At 39.7% G+C, this 13,551-nt stretch overlaps 1 protein-coding gene across 6 annotated transcripts in view; it reads left to right on the top strand.

Moving 5' to 3' along the window:
- The first annotated feature begins 5,549 nt into the window (after nt 1-5,549).
- Nucleotides 5,550-13,551, top strand: part of LOC147133219 (glutamate receptor 3) — a 56,805-nt gene continuing 48,803 nt past the window's right edge. For 4 of the 6 annotated variants that reach the window (XR_015081851.1, XM_086012436.1, XM_086012433.1 and 1 more), the window contains exons 1-2: nt 5,550-5,941; nt 8,308-8,466. Coding sequence is in view for 5 of the 6 variants with exons in the window: in XM_086012436.1 (XP_085868562.1) it covers nt 5,860-5,941; nt 8,308-8,466 (241 nt within the window). In the remaining variant the exon portion in view is untranslated. The remainder of the gene's footprint in view (nt 5,942-8,307; nt 8,467-13,551) is intronic. The other 2 variants (XM_086012432.1, XM_086012431.1) reach the window with 1 other exon arrangement.

Raw genomic sequence — 13,551 nt, 5'->3', positions numbered from 1 at the left:
ATTTAAAAAAAAAAATGCTTCTGCACACCACCAAATAAAAATGTAACAAAAGTGGATTCACAGGTTAATTGTGCCCTCTGTAATCAAATATCGCAGATAGTTGAACAAAGATCAAGTCAGCCTCCATAGTGGTATCAACTCAAAATTATTTCCACCTCACAGCTGCTCATGTATCATCAATATGTTCATCATATCCATTTGTATGATTGCTCTGCAGCCTATTTTGCAATCAAGTCCATCACAGCTTCTTGTGTCCATCGTGTCATCTTTCCAAAAGTTGTTCCATGCCAGAGGTCAAAGCAAACTTTGGTGCTTGGCGTGATGGAGTGTCGCAATGCGCGCCTCATCAGAGAATCATGGTAGGTTCGTGCTACATGATTTACAGGCCACGCTAAAGGCAAGGGGAGCAGCCATAATGACGCCATAGGCAGGACGTTTCTTTCTTTATACATATGCACGCAATGTGGATATGGAAGCACACCCCCCCCCCCTCCCCCGCACACACACACGCGGTTCAGTGAACCTGAGGGGATCAAGCACTAATTATTGCTCTATCCTCTAAAGCGGTGCTTCCAAAAGTGTGGTACCAACAGTGGTTACACGGGCTCCCTCTAGTGGTATGCAAAAGAATCTGTGTATTACGGCGGATGTTCAAACTGTGCATAATGGTGCAGTGTTTTTCATTTGTTTAATCCATTACAGTACATTTGTTTAATTTTTGCTATGATGCCGTATTTTAACGCTGGCTATTATGGTGATACTTGGAGAGGCGTGTATTCCCTGAGGTGGTACTTGGTGTAAAAAGTTTGAGAACCACTGCGATATGAAAGCTGATGTCGTTTACGTCTGGCTGGAAAAGAGACAAGTGACGAAAACAGAAGGTTTATAATGAAAATCTATAACCGTTTAACTCTGCCTGGAGGAACATTCGCTTTGTAACATATTTTCATCAAGATTACTGTACTGCTGCGCTTGTTGCTCACACAATTACAACAGTGTTTGATTTTCATTTTAGTTTTAATTAAGCGATCGGTTTGACAATTTAGCAGCTACGCTTCTTTGTGCTATACAGTACTGTTATTTTTGCAAATTTAAATTGTACCTTTTACTCAGCAACGCAAGGAAGTGAAACGAAATAGTAACATACAGAAACATACAGCATGAAACATTGAATCTGGTTGACGACTAATAACGACTCTGGACGACTGATCTCTTCCTTTTGCTTTTGAAAAAATCGTCTTCCTGGAAGGACGTCATGCAATACGCTACAGTAAGTGATATTCCTTCTCAAAGTTCATCTCTCAAAGGTCAACTTGACTCATTCCTCATCAAGAGTCATCGTTTTGGCTGCTTATTAAATTTATGAATTGTTAAGATCCAAGTAGCGTTGTATTTATGGTATTTTTAATTCTTGAGGTGCTTATGAATTCTTTAAAAGCAAATATTGTCATGGAGAGTGCTTACTTAGTGATGTGCTGAAGTACTGTAATGCACCCTTGAACCTGAACAGGTTAAGTGGTTGAAAATGAGGTTTTGTGTAATGCATTGCTTCTTTTGTCATAACAATGGGAACGATCAGGATATTTTTAAAGTTCAAAATTCTTTTTTTCTTCCTTTTTTTGAAATCTGCTTTTTGTAAACCAATGTTTATCTCAAGAGATAATCTGAAAAATAGTCAAGATATTGGGCGGTGTGATTGTATATAAAACATCATATCCTCCATATCAACTGATACTAACATAGCTGATCATTTAGCCAGGTTAATTCACGTGGATTCATTATTTAATGAAGGTTTACGTACTCCATTGGCTTTAATTAACATGCGTCTCTTTGTGAGCACATCAGGGTGTCACACTTGAAACACTTGGTTAGGCCCATAAAAGCTGTGATCACATTAGCTATTTAGCAAATGATACTTCCAGTACAAATGTGCTCTGAGAAAAAAAAAAAAAGACCCATATCAAGATCAATATGCACTTTTACAAATTTCGCAAATGGTAAATGGACATTCAATCTGTTAATGGAGTAAATGTCTTGGTAGATGAGGTTGCTTAATGCATATGTATGGAGTAGACATACAGTAAAAGTCTTTATGAAGAAAGTGATGTCCACGGGCTCCAAACTTCTGTCATTGACTGCAAACAATTTTCATCAAGTACTAACTATTATGGTTATATTTAGACTTAAGTCACGTTGTCCAAATGCTTTCGAGATCCTGAAAATGGAGGTAATCTGCATAAAATGCCATATTGTTGTGAAACCTCCTAAATTAAAGCTGAAGTCCACATTTCACTAACTTCTGAATTGTTTTATTTTGAATCCACTGTGGTGTTTCAAATCTGTCATTGCTCAAATATCTTTTGACTGGATGATATATTCAGATGACTGAAAACTCATCAAAAGATGCTTGTCTAATTCTCACACTGAGATGAAGTCATTCATCCAACAGCTGTCATGTCTAAAAATCATCTAAACTTCTTTCCTACTCCAAACTAATTTTTCTATCTGCTCCCCAAACTCAGGCTGAACGTTGCTTCTGGTCAACTATGCTTTTGAAAAGTTCATATGAGGGTAAGATAAGATCGTCATATTAAAAGAAGCCATTAAAAAAGATGTGAATAGTCAAGTTAATTGAAAAGCAATAAAGTGAGGGCCTGTAATTTCAGACGAGGCGTATCGAGAGGCTCGGCCTAAAACTTTATTGCGAGCCATAAATACAGGAAGAAACAGGAAAGGTGTCACGGTAGATTATTATTTTATATATATATATATATTTTATAGCTCTCAACTTTTTCTTTCTTTCAATCTGCTGACCTTTCTGGTGAGCTTCAGACCACGAAGTACAATATCGTTTCATCTCAGGATTGTCACAGGCATTACTTTAATGGGTCGGTTATAAAACCTCCCTTTGTTACACCACTGTGGTGCTATCCATTTCCCCGACCATTAATTTTACCACAGTACTTCATTATTAATACTTGTTAATCAGCATTCCCTCAGCTTGCCTGTTCGTTTTATTGGCTTCACGCCAGTTGCGAAATAACAGCAGTGAGCGTCATAGCGGTCTGCTGAGCATCCAGTATACTACACACTCCAATCGCATTTTATTCGACTTTTTTTTCAAGCCCTGACTTGAAATCAATAAAAGCAAAAGATGTGCAATGTGCTGCTTTTTTTTTAGACAGTAGGATTTCTCATCTTTAATCATCGAGTGCCAAGCTCCCTTTACGTTAGCCACCCGTGCAAAATGAAGCAGCGTAAAATAGCAACGTGAGTTCTTCCCAGCAGGCTTTGGCTTCAGTCATCTTAAATTTGAAACGCAGACATGCAAAGTTCAGCCGCCAGTTTGATAGGTTTTAACTCTCAATTAAGAAATGGGACCTTAGCCTCAAATAAAAAACACAATACCTGACTGACCTGCTTCAAGTACTCTACTGTACGTAATTGCAATACAGTATAACAGAATTAAAACACATTGTCAGGGTCAGCTATCAGTTTGAACAAATATTTCAGAGTACTAGTGGTCAGTGGGGATAATTTATATCAGCTGTCCTTGTCTTGACTTGATTATTGTGAGTGGCTGACAAGTGGAACGTTAACTATTTTCTCTGTGTTAAGTGTGCTACATGTAATACTGGATTCACGTGTATTTAGGCCACTCCACTCCCCCGGGCTCACAACTTGTGTAATTCTGTGGATTATAGCAAGCAATTGCTGTATATAAAAGGAGGCTAAGTTCACAGGCTATGATAAATGGCTATTGACAAGTGGTTGACAGGAATTCATCTGCGCCTCGGTTCACGTTGCTCTGTGAAATGTTTGTCTTATTGAAATAATGAGGAAAAAACAAGAGCAGAAAGCACACCATTTCTGATTCTTTTTACCATTAGAATGCGTTCATTAGCTGCTTGGAAAAAAGCCACTAGCAACACCCCTATGCTATTAATTGCACCCACCATATGGCTCTTCACAAAGACTAGATTTTTTTTAAACTTCAAATTCCACGCAAAGTACATTACATTTACATTCATAATGTTTACGATCAAACAGATTTTCTTTTTTTTCATAAATGTTTATTCTTTACCTTTTTTTTTATACTCGCCACACGCAATGCCTCAAATCCCACTCTGGGTGCAATTGATATTGTATTATGCTCCTAATCGAATGGAATATCCAGCACGGTGGGTATAAGCAATAAGTGAATAAAACGCTCTGAATCCTTTCACAAGAGTGTTTATCCTTAACCATTAATCACATGTGTAAATTAAATCACAGCACAGATGAATGGAGCTGCTCTAATTTACATTTTATAATGAAAATGCATTATTTAGGAATGGTAGAAAACCCACCTTTCTCAAAGATCTATTTTTAATCTCTCTATCTCTTTCTCACTTTTTTCTTTCGTGCATAAATACATTTCCAGGCAGCACTGTACAGTACAATGCTCTCTTTCAATCGAAAGGGCAGTGAAGAGGCACCACAGAGGATTTGGGGCCCAGTGTTAAAAAAAAAGGCAATTCTTTGGAAGAGTCTTGTGGCAACTTATAGCATTACAGAAATAGTGCGAATAGCAGATGAGTTCTACATCAAATACTCAAGGTTAGATGCCACAGGAAAAAGGTGAATAGAGGAAATATTGAATGGTGAATTGTGGGAGTTCACTGTAGCCCACACATCAAGTATGTGCTATTTATCAGAAGCTATTGCTAATCTCTGCATCCAACAAAACCCATGGCAGTCTGCTTATCTTTTAGCTTTGACACGATAGTGTTTGGGACAGTGTAGTCCAGTTGCAGCTGGAAATTTGTGGATTTTAATAGTACTTGATGACTCACAATTGTTATCAGGCTTGTGCAAAGCTTGCTGATGAGCGGATCATTTGAATCAGGTGTGTTGCAGGCAGGGAGAGATGGAAAACAGGCTGGATAGAAGCTCTTGAGGACCGGACCTGTGTTACCTAAATTCGTTTTTGAACGTTAATTCAATTGTTTGTTTTGAAAATACATTTTTGTTGAATCATTGCACGTGCTTAGTGTTCACATGCTCCGTATCTGCTAATTCTATGCTAAAATCTCAATTCTGTTAATCAAATGTGGTGTTTCGTTACAATAAAACAATGACAAAAAACAAAACAAAACAAAAAAACGCTGTCTAAGATGGGCCGATAAGATGGGCCGATACACATTTTTTAGTAGTACATTTTGTGTTGTAGCAGATTTAGAGTTGAAGAAAGACACAGCAATAATCAAATTATTTACGTTTAGCCAGTTATGGCCTCAATGTAGTTTTTGTTAGCTGATGCGCGATGATTTTTCTAATGTAAAAATCTGAATTAGCACAATAAAAGTTGATTAGCGCTGAATTGGAAGGCAGTCAGCTGAAGCACACACACACACACCCACACACGCACGCCCCCCCCCCCACACAGACACACGCACACGCACGCGCGCGCGCACACACAAACACGCTGCAGCGACTATGTGGCTGAGCTTGAAATTCAACGTCAACAGACACAAGTTTGACCCCCGCCCCCCACCCCCCCCCTCTCTCTCTCTCTCTCCCTGTGCCTCAGTGGGCAATTTGTGCGCTCCTCGTCCATAAAAAAGGAGCTCACCGTGCCCTTTTCCTTCTCCTCCTCCATCAACACTTACGCCCTTTTTTTTGTATATAATACGCCGTCTTTAGGTTTACGAGGTTCGTAGGACGCATTGGCGCGGGCGCACATTGTTCGTGGGTGTGTGCGCACAGCAGCCCCATCACGCACATCTTGTGGATTTTTCCCCGAGCTAGCTCGCGTACATGGTGCGCTAGCTGTGCTCCTCCATCACCAGGAGTTCGTCTCACTTCACGGATCGAAAAATGTGGCCGGGCATAGTGGCGACACTTTTGTTGTGTTTGTGCGGAGACTCGATGGCTGGCTTTCCGAACCAAATCAACATCGGTAAGTTCATGCCGACGCCGTCTCTGCATGCCCACAGCCGAAATGGGACACTCTGCATCAAAATGTATTGATTAAGTATGCGCAATCCGCAAGTTCATTTGGAAGTACAGTATACGATCCATCCATCCATTATCTATACCGCTTATCCTCACAAGGGTCGCGGAGAGTGCTGGAGCCTATATCCCAGCTGTCTTCGGGCAATCGCAGAAGTATACGATCATGTTTGGTTAGTAAAATTCAACCCAGAAACGGCACGTGAATGTTGGGAGATGCTGTCACACAACAAAAACCGCAAAGAAAAATGTGAACCGGGATTTCAAGCATGGGTAGTAGTAGTGAATATCACAAATCAATTTCAGTCATGCTGGTCGTCATTGTGGGATTCGGGTGAGCTGGAGCATATCCCAGACGATTTAGGGCGAGAGGTGAGGTACACCCTGGACTGGTCGCTGCATACGCACATAATAGTCAAACGAGTCACATCTATGAACAATTACGTTTTGCCTAGCATGCGTATTTTTGGAGTGAGGAAAAAAGCCAGAGCACAGTGCTCTGGAGAACACGCACATTTCACATCACACAGGAAGGCCACAGTCAGGATTTGAACCTCCAACCTCCGAACTGTGGGGCATCAGAGCAACCACTACTTAACCATTAGATTCTTTATTGTCATTGCACAGGATAAGACCAATGTCAATGTAGACTGGAAGGCCTGTAGCCAGATTTGAACCCAGCTGTGAGGGTCACATGCTAACTACTTGGCCACTGCGCTAGCTCGCATATTATACAATGCTGAAATGACAGGAATGGGCGACTTCAATGCTGGAGTGGGCCACAATTTTTCATCAGTGCTACTGGGGGAGGGGGGGTCACATAGAACCACGCACTTCCTAACCAGATGTATGACAAACATGCTATTGTAAAAATGGACCAAATATGTGCATACGTGCAAAATATGTGCTCTTGATATATTTCATTTTGGATTATATATTTTTCAGTGTATGTGTAAAAGATCCACATTCCTAAGTCAACAACAAAGGGTTTGAAGCAAACAACCAAATAATCCTGTAATTTGTTTTCTCCACAAAACTGCTGAACAAAAAAACAATATTATGCACGAGAACTTAATTTGTCATTTTTTACCCCGACAAAAATCAACTCACTCAAAATGTAATCATATTGAGGTGCTATGTTTGTCCTGCCTATCATTCCAAATCTTAAAAAAATAATAGGGCTATACTCACGTAATAAAAAAAACACAGTGTCAGACGCAGTGTAAGTGCAACTTAGACTCTCTGCCATCTAGTCATGAATGGTGATATTACAAATTAAAATAATAGTTGACCTCTGCATGTTTGCAGTTTGCCACCCACGGATTTGCATATAACAATTGTTTTCCTTTTTTCCCAATATTTTTTGATATTTTGGATTTTTTCTCTAGGATTTATTACCCGCCCTGTTTTTCATGGAAAACATTGACTTGTTTTTTTTGTGTTTATTCAAGGATTTTTGGAGGGTTTGTAAAAAAAAGTTTTTTTATTGATTGATTGGGCTGCCATTTGCCCATCCCTGGCCATTCTTCAAGTTTTACTACTGTACATAAGATCACTTTGAATATGTTTTGTAAGAATACAAATATCTTGCCGCCATTAGCTACCCCAACATTTTTGCTCTTTTGACTCATTTTTAAAGGATAAAAAGTAGAACAATATGACACTTTCTTGGCACAATAGCAGCAATTCCATGCAATGCATTGTATACTGTACACAAGATCCAAAGCACACGTCCACTGGAGGATTACATTGAGAGAGTTTCAGTTAGGAGTTGGCGCCTTGCTCAAGGGCAACTCTGCAGCATGCCATTACATTTGCATATTGTGGGCTGTCGGTGTTGTTTTCCCAAACGATTTCAAACCTGCAGCCTTCAGGTGTCAAGCCAAGCCCCCTCATCCAAATCAGAAGATAAAATCATGCTTTTGTAATCCCAAAGAGGGGAAAGTCAAGCATTGACATAAAAATGGTGGGCTGGGTTTCAATATAAGCAAATAAAACTATGGAATAACAAAAATGCTAAATGAAATATTGCACTATTAGCATGGAGCAAATAAAGCTATATGTGACTAGAAGTCTTATACAATCACATTCAATTGCAAGGCACTTAAAGCGAAAGAGTGGAATATAAATTAAGCAGCAAAATGCACTCGTTTATTAGCCATCTCCGGGGGCGGCCATTTTGTCTTCTGCCGTGATTGGTCGTTGTGAGCAGTTGTGATGTCATTTTCAGTCGACAGAAGACAAAATGGCCGCTTGGATTTGTCATGTAAAGTATGTTGGAACTGCCCCATGTGACTTGTTCCTTACTTGTAGGTGGACTCTTCATGCGCTCCACAGTCCAGGAGCACAGCGCCTTCAGGTTTGCAGTGCAGCTGTACAACACTAACCAGAACGCGACGGAGAAACCTTTCCACCTCAACTATAATGTTGACAATCTGGAGTCCTCCAACAGCTTCTCCGTCACGCATGCCTGTGAGTAGTCGCACACCCTGATTGTGAAGCAGGCTTCAGGCTTTAGGATGGAGGTTATTGCATTCAAGTCATTCGTTTCAGGTACATTTTTTTTCGGAGCGTTAAAACTCTTAACAGTGATTCTTGTTGCACAATTTCTAAAAGTATTAATTGCAAAACCACTCACAGAGCAACCAAAATGGCAAAGAACACCTTTCAGTGTATGTAAACAGCTGTGGTTACAATGTATGTTGGTGAAACCTGGATTGCAATTAATCGAAATTCAATTACAATTACGATGATTACACTCCACGATTACAAAATTGGCATAATTGTAAAAAATGATGATTAATATTCATTCGATCCAACTCTATCATACTTGATTTTATATATGTGCACTTTTTTTTATTATTATTTCATAATTAATTTTGTAGATTTTGTTTGATCCAAAGGTAACTTACATACATTCGTCTATGTTGTTTACATTTAAACATTTTCTTGTTTTGTACAAAAAAAGAAAAAAAAATGATCGTTTGAATAATCGTGATTTCAATTATTACCAAAATAATCATGATTACATTTTTTTTTCATTATCAAGCAGCCCTAGATAGAGTGATGTCAGGTATAGGGAGATGTCACATTGTTTTGGCTCAGCATGTAATTATGTGTTTAGCCACTTTTCTTTGTGCTAATTAGACACTAATATGCATATGAACTCAGACATGCATCCCCCGCTCAGCTTACTTAAAATACTAAACGAAATTTCTTCTCTTGCATCTACTGATACTCGGTTGCCTGGTGACAAGATGTATTTGCTTTAAACGACTCACACAGTACAAAATGCTGTCACACAAAAAAGCTCAGCCTGCACGTCCCAAAGCTCCAGTACATTATATGCACATGTCAAAAAGATGCCACAGCGTCAGGTAGACCTGCACAATCTGATGCCACCTAATAAGAAGTGTTCAAAACATTCAGTCTCTCCCACGTCGTTACCGTAACTATTATTTGCTCATTTTAACATCATGTGTTCAAGCAGTATCGTAAATGGATGAGCTGATGGAGGCAAGGAAGGACTTAAAGTACATTGGACTTTGTACGCTGTGGCTTTGCAATTCATCGATGAAAGAGATTGATCAAGATCAGAAACTTGAGACATGATGTTGTCGCCTGTACGATACTTGGCGCAAACTTGCAAACAATGACGCACTACAGCCTCGCACTGCCAGCTGCTGATTTATCTCCATTGCAGCCGTAGGAAGGTCAGTGTTTAGCTCAAGGGCACTTTGGCAGTCGTTGCTATTATACACATGAATCTATAAATCTGTTAAATCACACTAATCGTCTTGTCCTTACAAATAAACATGCGGATGACTATCCTTGTAATTAAAATCGTTATTGTAATGTATTTTGGAAAGCACTGTTCGCAAACCGAACACAGTATTTCACATGATTTGTTTTTTTGCATTCTTTTTTGCAAGTATTTTTGGTTCAGGCGTGATAACTTATAATGTCAGTCCTCTCTGAATGTAATTTCACATATGAACATTAAGCAAGTGTGAGAAACAGTGAGCGCCCGCAAAGGCAATCAACATATTCATGGCACTGTCGGCACACCGCCAAACCAAAAGTCACAAAAAGTCTAAATATTGAAAAAAAAATTATGATCTTGTTTCAAGTTCATCACAAATTTGTGCCGTATGAAATCAGGGCCTCCTTAGTTGAACACAAAGCTATTATTTTGTGGTATGAATGACAACAGATGGTGGACCATTTGCCATCTAATGGACGAGTGTTTAATTGTTCTGCAGGTCACTATATAATGTTTGGACCAGTTCAAATTTAAATTGGACAGTTGTCATGAGCACACGAATGTGCTGCACCACAGTGTTAGGGAATCACTTCTAGGTGTATGTAGCCCTTTGACACATTTCCGACACAAAGACATTTTCAAATGTCAAATTCAAATCTTTAATCTCGTTTTCTTTGAACTAAAAACGTCTCTTTCTGCACCTCATGTGTGAAGACTTATTGACAATAATGGCAGTCACTCATCTAAATATTAGCATCAATTTTTGGCTGCAAGAAATCACAGGATTTTACGTCTTGATATGAGGCATAGCCTTTAATGAAGCTCAAATTTAATTTAATGTCAATACAATTACCTGAGAGAATTCAAGAAAATAGAGGCTTGGTCAACTTCATTGTTTGGCTGCGCATTTAGCGCAAATCTAATTGTCGGAATGTTTTTCCATCCGTCCGTTGATTCAAACCTTACCAGGAGGGTTAATAGTAGCGAAAGACGGAAATGTAAGCCAAACGTAGACAATTTTCCATTCTATAAAAGACCATTGAGAAGTTAATCACGTACACCAGTCAGACCGTTTGACAAATGCACCAAAGTAAATCTATTTCTTATTTTAGTCATCTGGGTTGCATAATGTCCTGCTAGCCTGCCGGCTGTTTATGCAGCAAGTGAAAGTGCTGATAATTTTGACACGTTTCTATTCTGCCCAGAGTGATAGGTTAGTCATTCCTGAGCTTTGCCACGGCTCACGTCGCTGGTTTTCATACTAATGTGCCAAGATGACTGAGAAGTCAAATCGGCTTATTTCTTCTGATCGTGCGCGTCATCTTCAAAACGTGCTCTTTTGTATTGCCGCGAAATGACGAGGATCAGCAAGTGTCAATGAGAGGGGTGACGGCCTGCTTGCGTTTCCAATGGAATAAAGCCCGACGCTGTCCTCTCGCCGGGTCGCTTGATAATGACTGTACACAAATCCCTCATGGCGAATGTGTGTTATTGGCATTTTTGATCAATAGATGGAGGGCTGCATTCCGTGCGCTCGCGTTTTTATGTGTGCCTGGTTCCAGTTTGTTCCCTAGTGGAAAAATCAATTCCGACCATGGTCACACACCCGACATTGTCATTGGGATGTTGTGTGGCATCCTAAAAAAAAAAAAAAAAAAAAAGATTAACACACGCATGACAAATGGATGTGAGGACAATATATAACAGAAACCTGTCGATTGATACATGAGTGGACTGATCCTAGAGTACAAATATTGATAGGACAATTAGCACCACCAACATAAAAAAAGACGTCCAAGAGGGACGAATCCAAATCTCTGGCCTGTCTTAACAACAAGGACTGTAATTAAAACAAGTGCACGTGAGACAATAATTTTCGGATGCTGAAACGGATTCTAAGATGCATTCAATAACAACGCGTTCTTATTCAGATTTTCCGGGGAGATGTGTTGGTTTATGAAAAGTACTGAAACAATGTTTATAATGTTTTATACAACAGTTAGCGCTGACCCAACAATTTGATTGGAATCATTCCACTTTTAACTTTTACATATCACGTCGTATCACAGGTGCTTTAACACATTAATTTGGCCTTCAAGGTTCTTTTCCCATGCATTTTTTTCAAACAAACACAAGCAATAATCTGTATTATAATAAACACTATCAGATTTATTATACATACAGTAAACGTTTTGGTTTTATAGGTTATGCTTATGCCAAAATAAATGAACCATCCATTAAAATGAGTTTATTTATCTACTTCAGTTAAGTTGTAAATTTACTAAACACTTTTTCAGCACACTCGCAACCTGTGGCCCAGACATAATGCTGTAAAAATGCATTTTGCTCTGGCCAAATGGGTTTGGGGCCGAGCCGCTGGATGTGTTCATCTCTCACGCCGTGCATGAGAATGTGCTGGCATGTCAGCGCTGCAGCAGAGCAACAGTGATGACTTGTGACAAGTGGCACTACAGTGACGCTGCGGCAACATTGTTGCAAACACCACGGCCGCCTCAGAAAGGGCTGCTTTTGAGACTCAATGCTACCTGAGATTATTCAAGGACACGGGGAATGCAAAGATGCCACCAGATTAGTGACTCATTGATTCCATTTGAAAACATTTACATACATTTTCCATGCATCTTTAATGAGTGGAAGGTTAAAAAGAGTGTTTTTTAAAAGCGGAAGCCAACCCAAAAAGAAAAGTTAAGCAGTCAAATTCACCCGTTTTGTCCAGCTCAGGAGGCGGCCATTTTGCCACTTGTTGTCGACTGAAAATGACATCACAGTTGCTCAGGGTTTAGGTAACAACCATTCATGGCCCAGCTTTAGAAAAGAGGTGAGCCGTGATTGGTCGTTACTTAAGCAACTGTGATGTCATTTTCAGTCGACAGAAAGTGACGAAATGGCCGCCCCCTGAAATGTAAAAAGATCATTTGATTTTGCTGCTTAATCCATATTCCACAAACACAATATTATAGGGACACTTGGGTGAACTTAACCTATTATATAATAGGTTTGTATGTAAAAATGACATCAGTACTAAAATGAGGAGGTGATCATGAGCCTGCGTCTTCATGTGGCGGGGTTGCCTCCCAAGCAGTCGCGTGCGTTGTCCAACACCGCTTGCAGCCGCGAGAGTGAAGCGGCGTCAGAGTGAGGTATGACCTCATCGGACACCGGGGGTGTCTTGACTCCACAGCCAAGTGTGGCCGCATTGGAATGCGCCATTTCGGCTGTTTCGTTCCAAATTGGACGGCGTGTTGTAGGTCGAAAAACTGGGGCCATTCCTCATCCATTGTTTTTTTTTTTAAAAGCAAAGACGCGTGTGCGCTCGTCCCATCATAAATCTATGTAGTTCTGCTCACTTCCATATTTCCCCATTTTCATATAAATCAACCACAGAGAGGTTAATCGTTTTGATATGTTGAAGTGGTCATTAGTAGGGATGTCCACATACATTTTGATGCCAATTCATCACCGTTTCTGGATGTTATAAGCAATGAAAGTACAATGATTTCCAATTGAGAGTTTGGAATCGGTTCCTCCCGAGACTCCGACCGAACATGGATAGAACGGTAGGGGCGCGTCCATTCTCATCATTAACAAGAGGCGTTATTCATGGGGTCACTTATTTCCTAATTTCTCCCAAATGTATTGATAAAATAGAAAATGGCAACTCTTTTCATTTTCCTGATCATAAAATATAATAATATAATAATAATATTAAAAAAATAGAACTTGTCAGTGAAAACATGGCCGTCCCGGCCCCACCGTCCCTTTAATTAGTATGC

The sequence above is a fragment of the Filicampus tigris genome, chromosome 17 (assembly GCF_054856515.1).
Source record: "Filicampus tigris isolate MCC_2025a chromosome 17, RoL_Ftig_1.0, whole genome shotgun sequence".
NCBI lineage: Eukaryota > Metazoa > Chordata > Actinopteri > Syngnathiformes > Syngnathidae > Filicampus > Filicampus tigris.
This window is presented reverse-complemented; position numbering and strand designations above follow the sequence as displayed.